The sequence below is a fragment of the Pinus tabuliformis genome, chromosome J, assembly GCF_031772625.1.
Source record: "Pinus tabuliformis cultivar Carrire ecotype Pingquan chromosome J, CPIR1, whole genome shotgun sequence".
NCBI classification, from domain to species: Eukaryota; Viridiplantae; Streptophyta; class Pinopsida; order Pinales; family Pinaceae; genus Pinus; species Pinus tabuliformis.
The window spans coordinates 1,076,500,232-1,076,521,950 of record NC_142295.1 but is presented as its reverse complement, the minus strand read 5'-3'; the positions used below and the strand labels follow the sequence as shown (position 1 = coordinate 1,076,521,950).

General features: G+C 41.5%; 1 protein-coding gene across 1 annotated transcript in view; it reads left to right on the top strand.

Annotated features, from left to right (window-relative positions):
* The window catches only part of LOC149230682 (D-lactate dehydrogenase [cytochrome], mitochondrial-like), a 223,632-nt gene that overhangs the window by 78,856 nt on the left and 123,057 nt on the right, over positions 1 to 21,719 (top strand). Inside the window, exon 5 of the mRNA XM_089381384.1 lies at positions 12,697 to 12,789. Within this exon, the coding sequence (XP_089237510.1) occupies positions 12,697 to 12,789 (93 nt within the window). The remainder of the gene's footprint in view (positions 1 to 12,696; positions 12,790 to 21,719) is intronic.

The following is a 21,719-nucleotide window of genomic DNA, read 5'->3' as shown; positions in this document are numbered from 1 at the left end:
GGTGACTTATGGAGTAAATATAAAAAATGTTTTATTTATTTACCATACCTCTCATTTATTTATATTTTTATTAATTTACCATACCTCTTTTATAAATATGGTATTTGGCCCATAGGATTCACTTAAATAAAACCTATTCTTGAAAATGGGCGAATGGATTCACTTAAATAAAATCTATTCTTGAAAATGGGCGAATGGAAGGTTGTAACTCCTAATTTCAAGGGCTAAATTTACCTTTTTTACCCTCTCCCTTAAAATAAGGTGGGCTATTTGAGGTGATTTTTAAAAATGTACTATGATACAAAATATTCGCCCACTAAAAATTTAAAACCCCTTAATTTCGCCAAAGGGCGAACATTCGCCCCTAAAATTTTCTATGCTGAGGCATCTTCAGACTCTGAACCATATGATGTCTATGTAGCTCCTAATGATGATCCTGTGGCTAGTAGTGGTGATGAACTTGATGATTGATCATGTGTACACTGTAGACTTGTAGTAAGCCAATGGCTCATAGCTTGCAACATTGTTTTTGGAATTTATAGGCCATTTAGAGCCTCTTTGCTTATGTATTTTGCTATTTTGTCGATGATATGTATTGCACTCGGTGCCATTTTGATATATTGACCTTTACATAGTATATACATGAGCAAACTTTGCATATTTTGTCTCTATTGGCTTGGAATCATGGTTTTAAATCTTAAAAATAGTTTTGCTTCATTAAAAATTAACTATTTAATGTATTTTTCTAAAACCGTTTCGTTTAGACCAAACCAGTCCCGGTTAGACCGGTTCCGATCGGTAAACCGGTTCATTAGGTGGACCGGTCCGGTCACCGGTTCCAGTTTTAAAAACATTGGGTTGAAGTGAGTTGCTGGATCGACGACCATTCGTGCAAAACAGTTTCATGCATGTGACAACAGTGAGACGCTAACGAAAATTGAAACGGTGCCAGTACAAGCTAGTATGCATGTAAACGACAACAAGTGTTCATAGAAATCAAGCAAACAACACTCACACAAGTGAAAACACAAAAAAAATGACAGAAATGCTGTAAAAGACAAGTTAAGACAACTTACCTGTGAATAGCTGAGCTGGATGTGTCAAAGGCTCCTGGATGTGTTATGGGATGTCAGAGCTCTAAGATCGATGTGAATAAGTGAGCTCTGAAGCTCGAATAAATAAGTTTGAGGCTCATGACGCGCATGCCACAAATCTAGGAAAAAGTGACAATTTGAGGAAAGATTCTAAAATGATCTTTGCATCTAACCTCCATCTGCTAAAAATAGCTCCCTACAATCTAGGGATGCTTTTCAAATGTTTCTTTTTTCTATTCCGAGAAAAAGAAGCCCATGCATGCAATTCAAGTTTTCTCTGTCCTGGGTGGAACTGGTCAACTCAATGGCACATGCAACAGCCTGCTCAGTTGAGGGAAAAAAGTGTGCATTTCTGGGAGGGAGCTGGGCTAGCTGCCCAGAGAGATTGCGTAATTTCTGGGTAGAGCAGCTGACTACTGCACAAAATTGCGTAATTTCTGGGTTGAGCAGCCTCGCTGGGAGGAATTACGCAATTTTCTCAGTGAAGCTTGACTGGCAGATTTGCACAATTCTGGAGCCCAGCAGGCTGCCAAACAAAATTGCGCAATTTTTGGAAGGAAGGCTGGTTCCCCTCCAGAATTGCACAATTTCTTGAGGGAGTTGCTTAGCCTGCAGCTGGACCAAGTCCGGAGAAACAACCTATGAGGGAGGTGCAACAAGCCATGATGCACAGGCTGGCAATTTGCTAGAAAATCACTGAAGCTTGTGTACTTGACAAGGCAGGACATGTTGCTGTGAAAGGTTGTTAGGGAGGCTCCAAAACAAAGCTAAGGCAAAATTTTGGAGGGTGGTTGTAGGCGCTACAACACTTGGCGACACACTGGTAGAACTCCAGCTCTCTGAATGGACCTTGTTCGTGAAAAGAAAGTCTAACACCTCTGGCAGTGTTGTTTAGTTCTCAGTTCGTCTCGGTTTCCACACTTGCTTGATTATAAGATGTAGCATCTGCCAAGCTCTTGGTCGATTGACACACATTTCAAGCCAAGGCAACACAGTTGTTTCGATTGGGGTTGAGGGGTATACTGGTGCACAAGCAGTATAGTCGTCAGAGTCTTAGTTTCATCTCTGGTGTTGCTCCGCTGCCAGCAGGCATGGACAGTACTCCGACGGAGTCATGTAGGAACACAAGCATCGCTCCGCTGCCAGCGAGCCTGGTTAGTATCACGATGGAGTTACTTGCATCATCTCTCTGTGCATGAAGCCTTTCTCTTCTTTCGCCTTATTCTTTTTTCATTTTTCACATTTTTTTTTTTTTCATTTTCATAATTGTGCATAGCACTTATTCATTTTAGAGGCGGAAGAGGGATCCTGACTTATTGAGAGCATAAGAGGTTGTTCCTTCAGAGAAGTAGTTTATTATATACCTCTGACGTGCTTGTTAAGGTTTTCTTCCTCACCTTACTCTACTTGACTGAGCGGACAAGGGTTAACCCAAAAAACAACCGACTAGAGTAGGTGACACTAGTTAGTGCACAAGCATTGTGTTTTCACCAAGGTTCACTTTGAACAGTACGTATTTTCCATCGACGTATCATGGACTGAAAGTAACAAGTTCTTCATACAGAGGCAAGATGACAGATAACCAAGTAGTGATAGCTGCACAAGGCCTCTTGTACTTTACCCAGCTTGTTTCAAGAGTCGCGCACGGTTTCATGCGAAACTAACCTACGAACAAAACAAGCAAACAAACAAAACAAAGCAAAGTAGAAGCAAAAGTAAATGCGAAAGCAAAGTGAGTAAGCAAACAAGCAAGCAGACAAACAAACATGCAAAGCAAGTAAGCAAACAGGCATGCAAGCAAACAAACTGAAAGCAAACACTACTCCTACTCCTAAGCTAATGGTGCATGGGCCTGATCACGTGAAGTGATACTTCCAATGCAACCACCGACGCATTGGTTGACCCATGTTGGTGAAGGCTTGGTTCGTGAGCAACTTGGTTGTGCGAACCAACAAACAAGAAAGATATAACAATGAAGACAAACACACTTCATGTTTAAAAGTGTCCACAGGACATAAGTGAGTGCAAGTACATGACATGTGGTCTGTGGACTTGTCACGGTGCTGTGCAACACTGTGTGCAGCTTTGAAGCATACACATACTCTTGACTGTGACATGCAAGCAAACGAAAGAAACAAAGACAACTTGCGTCGTGCATGTGTGCTTGCAATGTAAGATTCCTCCAATGCATGAGCGATGGGATTGTGCAGTTCGAGTGGAGGAAGCATGATCTGTGTGTGAGATTGATCTTCAATGCATACATATGAGTGATGAGGAGCCTCAGGTGATTGAACAATTTCCTGATCGAAAGCGAAACCAACCTCAGGACAGCGAGGGCTTGACATAACCATCATCTCGCGTTGAAGTGCCTCGACAGTTTGGGGTGTTTTGACTTCATCGTTAGATAGATCATCATAAACAGGTGGCTTCGAAAGACCAACTGCGATAGAATCATGATCGTGATCGAACATGAGAGTAAATGGATCGTGACAACCACGATCAGAAAATCCAATGTTTTCATCGGCATCCTCATGATCTGATAAATCAAACAGAGGGGTAGATGAGAAGTGAACAAATTCATCCTCTGTGTTTCCGGAAAAGGCAGATGAAAGATCAAGTGGAGTTTCAATGAATAATTTATCCTCTCCATTGTCGAATGATGGACTGACATCCGGAGTGTCCTGCGAGTGATCAAAGATGGGTGCATCCGTAGATGGAGATACACATGCGAAATCATGGATGGCATGTTCACCAAAGATGTTAGGAAAGAATGGAGGAGGCTCGGACAGAAGGGAGTCACCCTTCACCGAGTGTTGTGTTGAAGTTTCTAAGTTTGCTTAGTTAGAAACCCTCCATGCACTTTATCTGATTTATTCCTACCTACTTGTTATTTTCCGTAACAAGTTATTTACAATGTAAATATTGAAAATAAACACTAGTGCATTCTCAACATATTACAGATTAGCAACTAAAAGAAACAAGAACAAACACACCATATGACACCATTATTTTTGGACTAATGTACCTGGAAAATCCCAATGTGGGAAAACCGGTGCAGCTATTTGAGGGTTTTCTTATTAAGAAATATCAAAGTACAATCTGGGTGCCGAAACTGGCCTACCCAACAGAGAATTTCCTTGGCAGTAATACCTCTCGGTTTCTGACGAATCTACTGGCTGAAACCCCAGATAATCCTTCCGGCAGCTACTCAGCACTAATCTGCTCCAGAAACCCCAACGTCTGCCCAATCTGGACTGCGTCAGCCTCTCCTAGCCCAGTGTTGGCCCTGCGTTAGCCTATCTTGGCCCGCGTTAGCCCCATGAGGCCCCGCGTCAGCTCTCTGAGTCTTTGCGTCAGCTATGCTGGCCTCTCTGGTGCTCTACGCAACACTTAGCTGCCTCTGCGTGAGCACTGGCTGCTCCCGCGTCACTCTCTCTGGCTGCTCTGCTGCTCTCCCGACACTATCTCTGCCTCTCTGTCTCTCTGTACTCAATGCCCCTCAGCTGCTTTCCGATCACTGATTCTATCTCTCTTAGCAAACCCCTCTCTAGAGAATAAGATGACTGATAACTCTGGTGTACATCTCCAAGTGACCCTCAAGCCTCCTCTTATACTTTTCCTGTTGACATATCAACGACCGAGATTAAGTCCCTAATCAATGGCTAAGATCAGATCTGGCTTGATCCTTGTCTTTTGGACCACTCTAACACAGATTCATATTAATACACATTAATATTTTATTTTCCCTAAGTTTAGACTTAGGGACTCCATTAAAAATATTAATTATTTTAATATCTCCTGATCTATTTAGAATCTGTCCAAACCCTTTCTGGGTATTGGAGATCTCATGTGCCCCCAACATCTCCACCAAATTTCGTGGCTAGAGCACATCCGATGCTACCCCAAATCAACATGTTGATGCTCAAGCTCCCAACCATACTCTTCATGAATGACAGTGCATGTTGGTTGTGCAACACCAACTCCGTCGATGGCTTGATCCTCGTTCACAACAAGTGTAGAGTCCGGAATGGAAGAACACAAGACAATATCATCCGGAGGATCATCCGAGTACGAAGACGGAGGTTGTGGTACAAAATGCATATGACAACTTAATGGACTCACAACCAAATCTGCACGAAAATTAAGCGAAGTGATGTTGGGACTAAGTTGCAGGAAACGTGGGTCTACAGGGCGTTTCGCCTGGGGAAATGAAACGAAACGCGTTTCCCCGTACCGTACGGCCTGGAAACGCGTTTCTGGCCGTACGGCCATGTTTCCTGAAATGGAAACGTGGCCGTACGGCCGGAAACGCATTTCCAGGCCGTACGGGCCCCGTTTCCCCAAAAAAACACTTGTTTATTATTATTTTTTTTTTCTAATTTGTTTTTAAATTTTTTTAGGGTTTCCAGCCTGTTCTAGAAACCATTTTTAAGTAAATGTATCATTAATGCTTTATGATTGCACATATATATATTAATAATTTTTAAATATTTTTAATATATATATATATATATATATATATATTATATTATTATATATATTCGCGTTTCCCCGTTTCCAAAATTTGGGGAGGTCGCGTTTCGTTTCGCTTCCCGTTTCGGAAACTCGTTTCCGTTTCCCCGTTTCGTGCAACTTAGTGTTGGAAGGATGTGACAGCTGAACAAATGTGTGAGCATGATATCCCGCACCACTCTGCAGTGGTGGAGTTGTTTGATTAGGATATGACGGACAATCACTTGTGATAGTGACCATATCCATCTGTGATTGCGCAGCTCCATCACTGAAGTATGCTGAGCGAGGCTTGAGCTCAAACTTCTTCTTGGGATGGGCAGATTTCTTAAGACAATACTCAAATCTATCCCAAAGATAGAAAAATTTCATCTGGCTCTTCGAAGCTTGAAACTGCAAATCACGGAAGCATTGCCAAAAATCCATAGGCGATTCATGTGGAGCCTTCCGTTGTTGTAACAGTTTTTGGTCAAGATGTTCTGGATCAAAATGATAGAAAGTGTCTTCAATGAGATCACAGAAGTGCTCAAGTGAGTGCACGCTGTCAGTCGGTAGGCTGCACAACCACCGATGTGGAGATTCACGAAGTGTGTATGCAAGCAGCAGACTAGCATGTTCGTCAGAACATCCATCTTCCTCATGAAGCATGGCAAGGAAGTCATGTAAGAACTCAGGCTAGGCCACTTCGCCTTCACCATCATACGTGTATGTGGACAAGAGATCAAAAAACTCCCTTGAGATGGTGACAGATTCGACATGCGAAAAACATCGTGGAGGGAGGAGAGTGCAAGACTCCATGATAGATATGCAAAGGTTCAAAACAGGATGAGAGGACACAGCTTGTCATCTGACCCTCCTTCTAGCGCCAGAAATGTTGACGGTGTTGGACCCACCAACATGTCAGGGGATCTCCCTGGTAAGAAGTCCCAATTAGACCTCAGACCGTTTGGTGTAGGAGTCCCAACAGTGGGTCGTACGGTATCGCCTTGACCGCGGTTTCGCACAGAGGCAAGTAAGATGTCCCTGTTGGTAGCAAGGGTGTGACAACTACGGCGAGTCAAGGAAGGTGCATGAATGGTTCTAACACATGGAAAGTGGGGTGAGTGCACCCCTTGGAAACCTGTGATAGCACGTGGCTTGGAAGGGAACACACGAGCGAAGATGCATCACAAACTGGAAAGCAAGTTAGCTAACAATCCAAAGTGATGGTTAAACCAATCAACACATTTCAGTAAGATTCATACATACTTATACAGAATATTCCATACATGCATGTGTAAGCAAACAAATACATATATCATTTAGAGTAAACAAGATAGTTGGAATACAATACGACATATGCATGAAACGTGCTGGTTCTGTTATATAAAGAAGTGTAAGTTCCAATCATACAATACATCCATGACCAACCACTAGTTCCGACATCAGAACGTTACAGTCACAACCCTCTGCCCCTCCAAAGAGATATACTAGCTCTGCATAGTGGAGAAGCCAAGGCTCGTTACAATACTGTCCAAGCTCTCTCTAAGATAGTCTTATCGGAAGCTTGGCTAACCAAAAGCCTATACAATGAGTTATGAGGGACTATTTATAGCAAAGGGTGGGGTGGCCCTTGACATTCCCCTTTGTGATAGTTCATCTACCCTCATGACTCTTCATCTACTCTATGACTGTTACATCCAACTATTGACACTTGAACTTACACTTGACAAGACGTTACATTACAATGCACATGTACCCATGTGAGACAAAATGGCTTGAGCAAGCCATGCAAGACATCACTATGACTCGGACAACTGTTGGAAGACCAACTCTTCGACATCCTCACGGTGGTCGACAATAGCGAACTAATGCCAAGCTCGGTAGTCCACGATGGTGTCCGTGTACTCTAAGGTGACATCTTTTTGGAACCAAACTCTTGCCTCCATAACATCCAGGTACACTGCTCGGGCTCCTCTGTCCAACTCGTCTGATAGCATGCGCATCATTGTCTTGAGTGCGGCCGGACCAACAACATACTTGTGCATGGTGTCTGCACTGATTGACAAGTCTGGGCTGGTGGCTATGCACATCAACTCGTCAAAGTACGAGTCAAGCTCTAGTCGGACCTGTGCCTTTGTCTTCGCTTGGGTGAGTGTCCCAATAGATGGGATCGCATGTGCGCGCACAACAACATCCATACTCTTGAATACACATGCATGGGAAGCCTATAGACTAGTGATGAGTTGCGGGAGATCTTCATAGTTCCAGATCTGACTCTGGATGCGTGCCTTCAGCTCGATCGCTTTGGGCTTCATCATCTTAGGCAAGTGAAGCGGGGCTCCCTTGTATCTCATCGTCCATGTTTGCATGTAATCAAAAACAACATGCACGTTCAATAGGATATGTGCTCTTCTAGCACATCGTTGCTGCCAACCATTGAGATGGACGACTGCCTTTTGCACGGTACCAAACTTGGAATACAACGCTCGCATGATTGTGTCAAGAGACAATACTTCATCTAATATTTCCTTCTTCAATTCTGCTCGGGCGGATGCTGTAACCAATTCTCCTCCTTGCTTGGCTGTCTGTAGCTCCTTAGCCATTCGCTTGTTCTTAGCTATCAGGAAGTGAACACTCGAGCTAGTGGCTTCGGCATATGCTCTGGTAGCATCGGCCAATGCTACTGGATGTTTGCGCACGTTAGACACGATCACTCGTTCCTCAAACTGCGCAGGAGATGTATGATCATCCAAAGTCGACACTCTGCGAGATTGCACAACTCTATGTTGAGACTCGTCGAATGAGATGTTGTGCATCTCCTCCTCCGGATTGTTTCCAAGGATTTCAGTGTCTCCTTTGTCGCTTAGGACTTGCTCCTCTTCTGGATGCGGTGAAGCTGGTGGATTGACCTCTTGTTGCTCAGGCATGAGGTCGATGTCTTGCTATAACTCCTGTCACTCCATAATTGTATCCATCCGTTCAAGTGCTTACTCTATCTCCTGAGCGAAGTCCTACTCCTGCGATGGTTCACCCTGTCTTCCTGATGCCAGCTGTTCTGATGAGTCTACTATCTGTACAGGCGTAGTTTTATCTGTCTGCACAAGTTGCGCCCCTTGCTATACTTGTTCCTGCTGCACTTCCTTCCCCTGTCTGTGCAACTCCTATTCCTTCTAGAGTTGCTCCTTCAATTCATGCAACTCCTTCTCTGTTTCCTCCATTCTCCATTTCTTTTTGCCTTTGCACGTTTCTCTTGTCGCACTGTTGCCTCTTTGCCTCTATGGCCAAAGCTGCTTTCTGCACAAGTGGGTTTTCTTGGAACTTGCAGCTTTGCTCTTCCTCCATGCTGTCGACAATCTTCCTCTTGCCCTTGTCGCACACTGATATGTTTGCCTTTGCTACTGTTGCTGCTTCTGGTGCTCTCCGGGATGCTGCTTCACGCTGCTTCGCTATCCATTCCACAACGAGGCCGACCAGTTCATTGAGTCTGGAGGAGTTGTAACAATATCTCCATTGGTCTTCCTCCGCCCAATGACATGCCTCGTGGATCCAGTTAAACTGAACTCTCGCGTAGTGATCTTTCAGAAGACAATGCGGGTCATACGGGTCGTAACTTCGGAGGTCGAATGGATATTTCTTCATCTGCTCTACTTCGACATCCACATGCTTGAAACTCCGTATCTTGTATAACCTGATCCGCAATGGAAGAGCGGGACAAGGTGCCTTCTTCTTCCGGTGCAGCCTAGCTACCAATCCTTGCCGAGATGTGATATGATACTTCCTCCATGACGAGCTTGTCCAAGGCAAACTTTAGTAGAACATGCAGAGGCTTCTCTGCACTGTACATCTGTATGAAGGTGCCGGACGGTGAGGCATACCAATCAGCTATGTTGATCAGTGCCTCCATTGCTGCCTTCGACATGCAGGGTGGATCTTGTTCGAAAATCATCTTGTAAACCGGGGTGATAACTCCTCTGAAGTTGTATTTGGACAACATCTTACAATAAGTGTTCACAACAGTCTCTGCCGGTGTCCATGCCCACTTCAAGCTCGGGAACTCCTGACGGGGACAGATTGCATCCAAGATGTAAGCGGACATGTAGATTTCTGCTTACATACCTTTGGGTGGCTGTTGAGCCCTTGTTACCTATTCCTTCAGTTGCTGAGCCAACATGTCAGACCAGTTGCATGCTTTGCCTTCTTTGGTTAGTTGGTCCAACGCGATCACCTAACTTTGTGGGAAGGTTTCCATGCTTTCTTGGCCATACAGTCGACATGCAAAGATGACCAAGCATTGATACGCCTTCCGTAGTATCTTTGTCTTGTAGACCTGGTTGGTTGTCATCCTGAATTTAGTCGGCTCCTTCACCCAGTTTTTCAAAATGTCTCTGGAGTTGGCATTGTTGCTGGGTATGCTGAAGGGAGTCTCTATGATGATCACGGGCTTCGAAATTTGATACATCTCATCATAACCCTGTGCCTTGAAGGTAGCAATCTCTATCCCTCTGACATTGCATAATGTCATCTTCTCAGGATCAGTGTGCGAGACGATCGAATGTATCATGTCCATGCATGGGAGCACGGGATATTTGCATGCAATCCGGTACAAGCCGGACTTGTGGATGTTCACATAGACTTGGCAGTCTTCGAGGTCTTCCCCAAATGTGCCTGCAAATGCATCATTGACCTCTTGCCATTTCAGCTTGATGTCCTTGTCTACAATCAGCTTGGTATCTTCATAGATCGGTAGACTTGCAGACACTCGCTCAACTGCTGCTCCAGTTGCACTTCCGTCAGTGTCCTTTGATCCTACTCTCTTGGAGGCCATTGATCCTGAACTGCTAAGAGGCAGACGAACACTTGCTAGATCTGGAGACAAAGCGACATGCATGGCAAGAAATCTGTCAGTGAAAACCAAAGCAAATTGAGGAACAACATGCAACATACCTGGGGATTGACTGGCAAGGATTGCGTAATTTTTCTTGGGAGGTTGGGAGACTGGCTGCCAGAACTACACAAAAGGCAGTCTGGGCTGTCTGGGGAGGCTGGCTGGCTACTGGAATTGCGCAATGCGCAATCCAGGCTGGCCTACTGGCTGCTGGAACTGCGCAATGCACAATTTCAGCTAGTAGTGGTTGCAGGCCCAATGACTACATTGCGCAATTTTCTGGGCCAGCAGTCACTGTCCCTCAAAATTGCGCAATGCAAGACTGGAGGACAGTCACTGGGCAGAAATGCGCATTTCCTGAGAGGAAGACAGAGCCTTCCCTCTCAGGATTGCGCAATGCTGTCTTGGTGAGGCAAAGTCTGGGCCAAGGCTGCCCAGACCCACCGACGGGAACTGAAAGCAAATGTGAATGTGAATGCATGGCGATACTGAGTGTAAGCAGGAGTGAATGATCGTGCATGCAAACAGTGAATGAAAGATTCAAAAAATGGAACAACATGCATGTGGGTGAAGCGAGTCGCCGAATCGACGACCGTTCGTGCAAAACAGTTTCATGCATGCGACAGCAGTGAGATGCTAACGAAAAACTAAAACGGTGCTAGTACAAGTTAGTATGCCTGTAAACGACAACAATCGTTCACAGAAATCAAGCAAACAACACTCACACAAGCAAAAACACAAAATGCGACACAAATGCTGCAAAAGACATAAATTTCACAGCGTAATTTTCTTTAAGAGAATTCCCAAGAATTTTAACGAAATATTAGAACGGGATATTACAGGGTACATTAGTCATTGTTTCATACGAAGTGTTCACATTTAATGTATTAGGTATACAAGTAAGGATCATGGGTTTGATCACCACCATTTGTTACAAGTGCTAGTATCTTACAAAGACCCCTTTTTATGTTCATCCAATAATCATGTCTGTTTCTCATGTGAGTAACTAAAGACGCTACCATTGGATTGATAAATAATATTATACTTTTGAGATTGATCACATCTAGAATGACAATCTATACCTATGCTATACAATCTCTTCTTAAATTAAAAAATGGGGAGTCAGTTTTCTCACTGCAAAGACTCCACTTCTGCTTCTTAAACTGCCAAATGAATACTTTAGTTAAACAGCACACCATAAACCTAAAGGATTCTTGAAAAGGCATTTGCAAGGAATAGTGTTGGCCTTGAAGATGCTATCCAAACCACTATCTTGGTCAATGTTTGAAAAATATTTCGTAGCTTAATGATGCCAAGTTACTTATTTTATGATTGATTTGTATGATTTATAGGCTTCCTCAAGTTTTTCTGCAACAGTTAAATGCCTAAATGAAGTTTGTACGGGATAAACTTTAAAGTTAGACATGTTGAAACATTGAAACTTCAAAGTCCTGAAAAATAAAAAAATCCTATCCTTTTTGGGCAGAGTCAATAATTTAGAACTCACTGATATTTAGAATTTTGGTTCCAAATTGCAAATCCAATTTTGTGTAGATATATAGAAAATATAGATGCCTAAATAGATGGAAGTGGATGCGATATGGATGAGTTCAGATGTCTTTTACATTTGTCATGGTTGCCTTAACAATGCTTCTTAAGGGTTAATTTTTTATCAGCTTAATATTTATGCGCAAACTTCAAGGGCATTGAACAGTGGGTGTCAACTTTCAAGTAACCCACAGATGTGTGTTCTTTCATATTGTTTACACACAAGTTTCCTTGAATTTTGGACATAAAGAATTAAAAAATTGTAAGCCACTTGTCCATGTTCATCCTTTGGTCACAATTATTACAACACCTGCTTGGTTGATTGATTTTCCTTTGTTTGACTGATGGACACATTACTGTTATTATGGTGGTTTTATTTTCAACGGATTCAAGTATTTTACCCATCTAGAGTTGTCTTAATGACTATATATCTGTTTATATAAATTTATCAAATTTTGGTAGGCAATGACTCAGATTGTTGAGAGATCTCTTGGAATCTATTGCAAAGCGTGAAGTATCTTTATTAATAAAGTGTTGACTCCCTTTCCTCTTGGAGATTTTTTTTATCGTGCAACTTGGACTCATATAAGAACAATGAAGGGGTTTTTAGGGTGGGTCACTATTCTGCAAGGAAGAAATAATGACAAACCTTGATTCTTTATTCTTTTTCAATGTCAGATTCCTATTGTACCATATGGCGGGGCTACCTCGATTGAAGGACACACTTTAGCTCCCCATGGAGGATTGTGCATTGATATGACATCAATGAAGGTATGATTTATATGTTTTTCTCTAAAATATTCATTTTATATTTTTGCATTTCTAGTTCTGATACACAATGCTATTCACTCTTTTGTATATAAGTCGGTTGGTGATTGCTCATCATTTTTCTATATATAACCTGGTTGGTGATTGTTTGTGGTGGATTTTTACATTGATAAACACACAATCACTTAACAACTTTGCTGGTGAACCCATTCAATGAAAATGGAAAAAATTAGAGAGAAGTACCATATTGTATAGGTGCTTGCAGTCTTAACAGTTGTATCAGAGCAATTATTTCATACGATGATGGGAATACAAAAATGATTACTTGAGTATGTCTTTATACAAACTCAAAAATAAGGTGCCCTCCCCAAGATGGGTTATGTGCCCACATAAGACTATCCAGGTCAGCGTTAGGCATTGCCCCAAGTGGACTGTTACTGAATGTGAAGAGTACACCGTTTCCAACATCCTCCATTAATTTGAAGTTTGAACAGGAGATCAAGAAGAAGAATGATGAACACAAATGTCAGTGGGTTTATAGATACCTAACTTGAACACTATCGAGTGTTTAAACTTTATAGATACTTGACTTGTATACAACATTGGTTGTAGCCAAAATATGAAATGAGCAGGTTTTTGGATACCCAACTCGAATATCACTGAGAGAGATTGAACGCTAAGAGTGGGTTTATGGATACCTAAGTCAAATATAAGATCGTGCTTAGTCAAAATATGGAGAAGTGTAGATTTATAACTACTTAGCTCAAATAGAGGTTGGCCTTGACCAAGATAGAAAAAACTGAGTGGGTTTAGGGATGTTGAGAAATCAAGATGTTTACAGATTAGGGTAGATTTCTCTTAACTTGATAATTACTTGTGAATGTTTGTTGGCTTCTTATTAAATTGATATTCTCTTCATCGAGCAATTACCAAAATGTACAAAACATGAAGATCACAAGAGACAAAGAACGCAAGAAATTAGGCTCCAAGCCAGGGAAAAATCCCACAAGGGGGGAACCCAAGAAAATCCTCTTCTTATAGAATCAGATCAAAGTGAGATATCCAAGACCCAAGACCAAGACTGCCACAAAGACCCAAGTCAACCCTCCTCCAATCCATCTCCAGCAAGCCATAGTCAACAGAAGTCAATGCTGGTCAAATCTCAAAAATCTGGTCATCTCTTGAAATTTCGGGCTTGTAGTAGCACAAGAATTGCCTTAGAAAAACTTGCACGTGTGAACATAACTAGGGTATAAATCAACTCGTCCTCTCTCTCCTTTGACTTCAGCTGGTTTTCTTCTTCATCTTGGCACAAAAATCAATGTGATAGATAGCTGAACTGATTTGTCATGTCCCTTCTTAAACACCTTTGTAACAGGGTGCTGCTACACAATTTTGCACAATTTTGGCTAAGGAAGAGAACCCATCATTTTTGACTTAGGGACTTAGGAGGCAATTCGACCTAATTTGGTTGTTAGTGGAATGTGGGGGCCACCCACATGGGAATTTGAATTGGCCTATTTGAATAGCTTGGATGGAAAGTCGAATAGGTGGATGGAGGGGCCCACATGAGGCAAGGGAGGCCCAAGCAATTATAAGGAGAGAGCAACGCTCATTTTGGGATTCATTCATACATCTTGCAAACAAAATCACTTGATTGTTCACTCTGTTGTTTAGCTGAGTCAACCCCCTGTTTAGCCACAAATCTCTCAAGTGGGAGATTCAACCTCTACTTCGGGGGACCATCTGTGCCCGCCCTAGAGAGGCAGCCCTACAAGGATTTCAGGAGTTCCAGGGCAGTGACATAGCACCACTGACCAGCGCAGAGCAGGGAGTGCGTATTTCTGAGAAGCCAGAGAATATGCAGAGGGAGATAGAGGCTAGTAGAGATCAAATTGTTTGCCAAAGAGTTAGAGCGCTGAGGTAGCAGCAATAGATCAACATTCTTGTTGAGTTTTACAACCATAAGAGCCATCATTCCAGCAGTACGAATTGCTGGGCTAGGGGACAACGTAGAGACCACTTAGCAGTTTTTCATGGAGCTTAGGAGCAGGTGTCTTAGGCCAAGAGCTCACCCAGGGAGTCAGGGATTGGATAGAAAGGGTCAACCCAACCCTTTGGGGGCATTTCCAGGAGGATTTATAGGCAGCTTCCAGTAGGTCGAGTTTTGCAGTTGCAGCTGAGGTTGGGCTCAAGGGGGTCGAATTTCAGAAATCTAAACTAGCCAAAATCCTTTTTTGGTTTTTCTGGGTTTTTGACAAGGATACCAAATATAAAGTTTCATAATTTTTTGGGCATTGGAGGTGGGGTTTTAAGCCGTATATTTGCAACAGACAATGTAGAATTGCTGGGGATTGAATAGTGCCTTTGGGGGTCGTTTTTGGGAAGTCCAAATTGGGCCAAACCATTTCTGGGTTTTTATGGGTTTTGGCCAAGGAGTTTGTGGCTGAAGGTTCATCATTTTCTGAGCACCAGAGGAGGAGTTTCTTGTAGTCCCTTTCCAGGCAACAATGAAGTTTTCCTGGCAACGCAGAGCATTAAAGGAGTAGTCATTTCCAACATTTGAGATCATTGTATTATCACATGGGTTTTGTCATGCTTGCCATTGAGGCAAGTCCAAGTGCATTCCTCCGTACTATTGTACTTGCTCCATTCATTAATAAAATGGCTCAGTTGGTTCTTAATTCCAGAGTTTTTATGAGCATTTACTGATTGTTTAAAATTTTTGTGCTGTAAATCATTTTTGCTTTGCATATCACTATCTATTTAAGTTTGGAACATTACATGATTGGCTACTCAAGTGGTCGAATCGCCTTATTTTAATAGCTATCCAGGAGGTCGAAAAGATGCCTCTTAGGCTGACTTGTCGGATGTTGAGAAATGTAACTAGTTTTGGTCTTCATAATTGTTGTATTCATTTCAATATGTATCCTATGTAACAAACAAGAAAAGAAGAAAGAAAAATTATTATTATTAAAGCATGGGTTTCATGCTCATTATTGATGGTCTTCTAGGTAAAAGCATGTTCTTCATGCTTCTAGGGTTTGTTAGGTCTTAGGATTTATTGTCATGAGCCAATGGAGTCGACATCATGTTTATAAGACCCTTCCAGGCAATTTGTAATAATTGTAAAAAAAAGTTTTTTTTTTACAATTAGGGTTTGTTAGGTATTAGGATTTACTGTCATGAGCCAATGGAGTCAACATCATGTTTATAAGACCCTTTCGGGCAATTTGTAATTGTAAAAAAAAATATTTTTGAGTCTAGAAAGTCTTGGAATCTCCAAAAGTACAAGTCGGCCTAAAGGAGGGAATTCGACCCCTTGAGAAGGCTATAAAAGGAAGCAGTCCGACCTCATTTGGATGCAATTACTCACAAGTTCAATCTATCAAGGAAAGAGTTCGATTCGTAGTTGGGAAGTTGGGAAAAGGAGAGCGAAATTCTAGGAGAAGATGGGAGGAAAAAAATTGTTGTGTCTGGGCTTTATCTCTCTCACACGTGCAAAGAAGCTAGGGTTTCTGCAGCCAGAAAAAGGTTGAAGTTGCAGGTCTGAATTGATGGGGAGCAAAGTTGTTGCAAGGAGTAGAATTGTAGGAACAAGTTGCTGGATAGAGCAAAATCCTTGTCTTGACCTCGTTGACTTTGGGACCGCTCTCTTGCTTTAAGTAGGATTCAAGAGGAGGTTGTATTAGGGTTTTGCAAGAAGATGAAAGGACGAAGTAGTTGGGCTGCAGTTGCAGGTCGAGTATTAGTGTTGAAGTTCGTAGGTTGAAGTTACAGGAAGTAGCAGTTTGGTGCAAATTCAAGGACTTGAGGAAAGGGTTAACTTGGTATGGGGAGAAGGACTTGGTTTAGAGATTGGGTCTTTATATCTCATTTGAAGTAGATTCTAAGAAGAGAAGAGTTTCTAGTTTTTCTCCTTGGAGGGGTTTTTCCTTGGTTGAGAGCCTACATCTGTGTCCTCTTTTGCTGTTATTTCTTCTTGATATTGTTTGATGAACTAATTTATTTAAAAGAACATAAAGAAAATAACTAAGATTGACAAGCAAGTATCAAGGTCAAAGAAAAATAAGTTTAATAAGATGCTACTTTACATTTTCTAACATGGTATCAAAGCCAAGGTGAGCTGTAACAACCCACCCCGAATTACACACAGAATAAGCGTATTAGCATGCATACGAGGCATGCATATGATAGCTACATATGCATGCATCGCATGCATTGCACTGTTATACTTACGTATTGATTATGAAGGATGTATAAATAAATGATACTTACTAATTGATTATGAATGATGTCTAAATAAAGGATAAACGAATTAATTATTAAAAAAAGAATATACTAGGTTGAATACCTAAACCATTAAGAAGGTAGATCGTGCCTTGAACATAATACTCTCAAAAATAGTAAATATCTCATTATTATTATAGTTATTGAATAGAATTAATAATTATCATTTTGCTACTTAATTATTCTGATTAATAACCTATGGCATTAATGTATATAAATTATTTGTTTGAAATGATCATATAACTAACCAAAAGCTTTAAATAAATTATTTGTTTATAATTTGTTTAACATAATATTAAAACAAACAACCGAACATCCCACTGAATATAATAAGATTTCAAGGTAACGGTGAAAGATATTTGTCTCAGCCATTTTTAAATTCGTTGGACAAATTGTCATTATTACACTTTTAATACATCAACATCGATTTGGTGGTTGTCAACTATAATAACTATGAAAATATTTTATTAGTTTTGGGATATTTTTGAGGCGGTCAATTAATGGTTGGGAAATATTATTTTAAAAGAGGGTTGTCACCGAAAGAAGGGGGAAGAGATTATTTAAGGGGGAAGGAGAAAAACAGAGGGGGAGGAAATTTGGTTGAGGGGTAATGAAGTGAAGGAAGAAGGGTTTTATTTTGGTGGATTATGGACATAGAGGAAATTTTTTTAATAGAGCCATAGACAAAGATAAATATTGAGCTTGATTGTTCTTGGAGTTTTGGGCACAGGGCCAGAAGACGAGTCTTTTGGACCTGGGAACTGGATAGGTTGATCCCATATAGGCTGGGAGGAGACGGTCAGTTTGGTAGCAAGAACAGAGTGACAACTGATTCAGAACATCTCTAAACGAAATCTTCAAGTAGGTATTTACTAATGATTTGTTAACTTATGTTTTGAAAACTTACTGTCTGGTCAAGTTTCTTTAAATTTTGTTAAATTTTAAACTCAGAGCACTACGTGAGCAAGGAAGGCAGTCAAAAGGACACACGAAAGAATTGTTGATCAAGGGATAGGAAGCTCTCAAGGTCTAAAAGAAAAAGATTGTCTCTTGAAGGGATATGGTTGAAAGCTCGTTGGTAGAAGACCCTTCTGATCTAGGGTTTCTACATTGAAGTGTAGGTTTTAACCTTGTACAGAAATTACCTGCATATGAATTCTAAAACACAAAAAATAAACAATGCGAGAGCATAACACATAAAACACATATACATAGAGATTTTCCCCTGGATCCCAAAACCGGGACTACCAGCTTGATTTTTCATTATCTTCCTTTCAATGTTACAATACATATTTATACATGCCAAAGCATCCAATACCATGGACCGAAAACCATCGTGTCCAAAACCATGGACCGAAAACCATCGCGTCCAAAACCATGTGCAAAAAACTTGCACAAAACCATAGGTAGGTTTGCCTAACCTAATATAGGGTCCAAAACCAAAATTTTCTGGGGCGCTACCCCGGACCCCATAGAGTGGGGTTACTTGCACCCCTCAAACGCCCTATGACCCCCACCCGCTATGCAATCGACGCAACGAAGGGGGGGCTTCGCCCCCTTTCTAACCCCCCAGTTAACTACGTGGGCTAGTCGTGGAAAGAATATAAGACAACCCAACATTCTCCCACTTGTTGTTTTCTTTCCACAGGGGGCCACAAGAGAGCTTAGTCATTTATCCAGCCCTGCAACGCCCATTGTTTCTCTACACCTAGAGAACTTCCCCCCCTTCTAACCCCTCAGTTAACTACGTGGGCTAGTCGTGGAAAGAATATAAGACAACCCAACATTCTCCCACTTGTTGTTTTCTTTCCATAGGGGGCCACAAGAGAGCTTAGTCTTTTATCCAGCCCTACAGCGCCCATTGTTTCTCTACACCAAGAGAACTTCTCATAGCTCACAGATTTTGTCAATGCATCTGCAGTATTCTTCAAAGTGTCCACCTTTACCATCGACACCTTTTTGTCTTCTATCATATCCCTCACAAAGTGATACTGAACATCAATGTGCTTTGTCTTTGAATGATATGCAGGGTTCTTTGCCAAGAAAATTGCACTTTGGCTGTCACAGTCTATCCTTATAGCTCCCTGTACTAACCCTATACTTGAACACAATCTTTGCAACCAAACTGCTTCCTTACTTGCATGAGTGGCTGCCATGTATTTTGCCTCTGTAGTTGATAGTGCCACTACAAATTGTTTCTTACTCATCTAACTGACTACACCTCCAAATAGGTTAAACACATACCCACTTGTAGATTTTCTCTGATCCAGATCTCCAGCCTAGTCTGTAGCGCCCTACTTTCTTATTACAGCAACCATAGAAATAACCATAAAATTCAAAAAACAGTAATGCATAGAACTGAAATCTGCACCTACCTGTACTGCTGGTTGACCTCCGGTGCTCCTGCTGAACTGGCAATTCTGAACTGTTGGCTGATTTGATCCAATTTCGGGATGGCCAATACCACCCTACCAGACAGAGCAACCTGGTTGCTCAATCCAGAGAAGCTCTCCACAGAGGCTCTCTGTCCCTCCGTGCCCAGAACTCAGATCACTCAAGACTCTTCCACTGCAAAGTTACTTCTCCTGGTTTCTGCTGATCAATCCACAATTCTCTGGTTTTTTTCCCCCCTTCTTCAGGTTCAGACCCTGCTATTTAACCCCTGGTCTGGCGGTGGCCGCCCTCCCACTTGCAGCCACCGCCTTCCTTGTAGTGCCCTGTTTATGAATTTACAGTAACCAGATAGACACGCATATAAATTTGAAAACAGTAATACATAAAATTGAAATCTGCACCTACCTGAGCTGCTTGCCGACTTCCGATTCCGCTGCAGAACTGGTAATCCTGAACTGCTGGCTGATTTGATTCAATTCTGAGACGGCCAATTCCACCCGACCAGACAGAGCAACTTGGTTGCTCAATCCAGAGAAGCTCTCCACAGAGGCTCTCTGTCCCTCCGTGCCCAGAACTCAGGTCAGTCAAGACTCTGCCACTGCAAGGTTACTTCTCCTGGTTTTTGCTGATCAATCCTCAATCCTCCTCCTGGGTTTTTCCTCCCTGCTCCCGGGTCAGGCTGCTGCTATAAATATCCCCCCTTTGCCTGGCGGTGGCCGCCCTCCCACTTGCAGCCACCGCCTCTCAGCATTGAAGTCTCTCGCGATATTTCCAGTAATAAATTTCAGTAGGTAGGGGGTCTTTATGAGTTCAGATATTTTTTATACGTTTGAACAAATGTGATATCAATGTTGGCACGCTGTTTCCATAGTTCATAACTTTTAATTTATATATATTCATAACATTCCTTAATACATGGTATATCTTAAATGATATTTCTCATAACCTTTATTTAATATATTTTATGAAGATTAAACGATTTCTACTTATAACATTTTATCAAATGTATGTTATAATTATTTAATGTTATATATATACTTATAACATTTCAAAATATGTTTATAATTATTTAATGATATATATATCTTTTAAATTATAGTTGTAAGGTCTAACTATATATCATAAAGTTTAATGTATAGATATATTCATATATTATAAGGTTTAACATTTTTATTAATGGGTCAATTAGATGGGTTGTTACATACATTCCCCCTTCTGAAAACTTCGTCCCGAAGTTAGAGCTCCAGGTTCAAGGTTTTAACGGACATGCCCTTTCTTATCCAGGTTCCCAAGCTATTCAAACTCATCCTATCCTTCCTAATCTCTTCTGCTCCCATCCTATCCGTCCTCTACTAGAGTATGCCATGGCGTCAATTTACTGACCTAACCATTCATAACACAAAGGTAACAGCGTCGACTACACCGACCTGATTACTAGTAGGCATCCGGCAGTCATCATCACACGTCTAGGGGAGCGTGACTCGCACAGTCCTCCCATGACTCCAGGTTTCGGAGGATAAACGGTGGGTAACACCTCCACCCCTCCAGTAGTATCAGGGCTACTACCCTATCATAGAATCACTTTGAGCTTAACTGATCTGAGTTCTGTCATCACGTGGCCATCTCGAAAATTGGATCAATTATCTGCAATCATAGTTTATCTGCCAGTTTACCTGCAATCTTACACTTACCCAGCATTTGTAAAATGTGCATCAGCATATTCGAAATAACTTATGTATTATCTACATATAACAGAATTTTGTTTATTTTCTATGCATGTATTCTGACTTTTCTATAGGTGTACTCACTTCCTGTCTTTTATTTCAGTTGCTCGTTTTGACATGCATAAACTAAAACAGATTTATATTGTTTAATTTCTATCCGAAGTAAACTCTTTTGACGGTCTTAACTTTACTTCAACATTTATAATTTAGTCATATAATCACACATATTGTTTTGGTATCCATGTACCAGCAGGAATTGAACACATATTATTTTGGTATCCACGTACCAGCAGGAATTGAACACACATTATTTTGGTATCCACGTACCAACAGGAATTTTTAAACATATATTATGCCGCAAAGTTTCATGTTTATCACTAATCATTCAAATGTTTTTGGTTCTCTGACAAAGGTGAAGTAAATATATATACTAAACATAGTGTAAAGTTCTTCAAAATGGACATAAACTAGGGTATTTTTGACATATGTCCTCTGTATCCTCCCAAGTCGCTGACCCAGGACTAT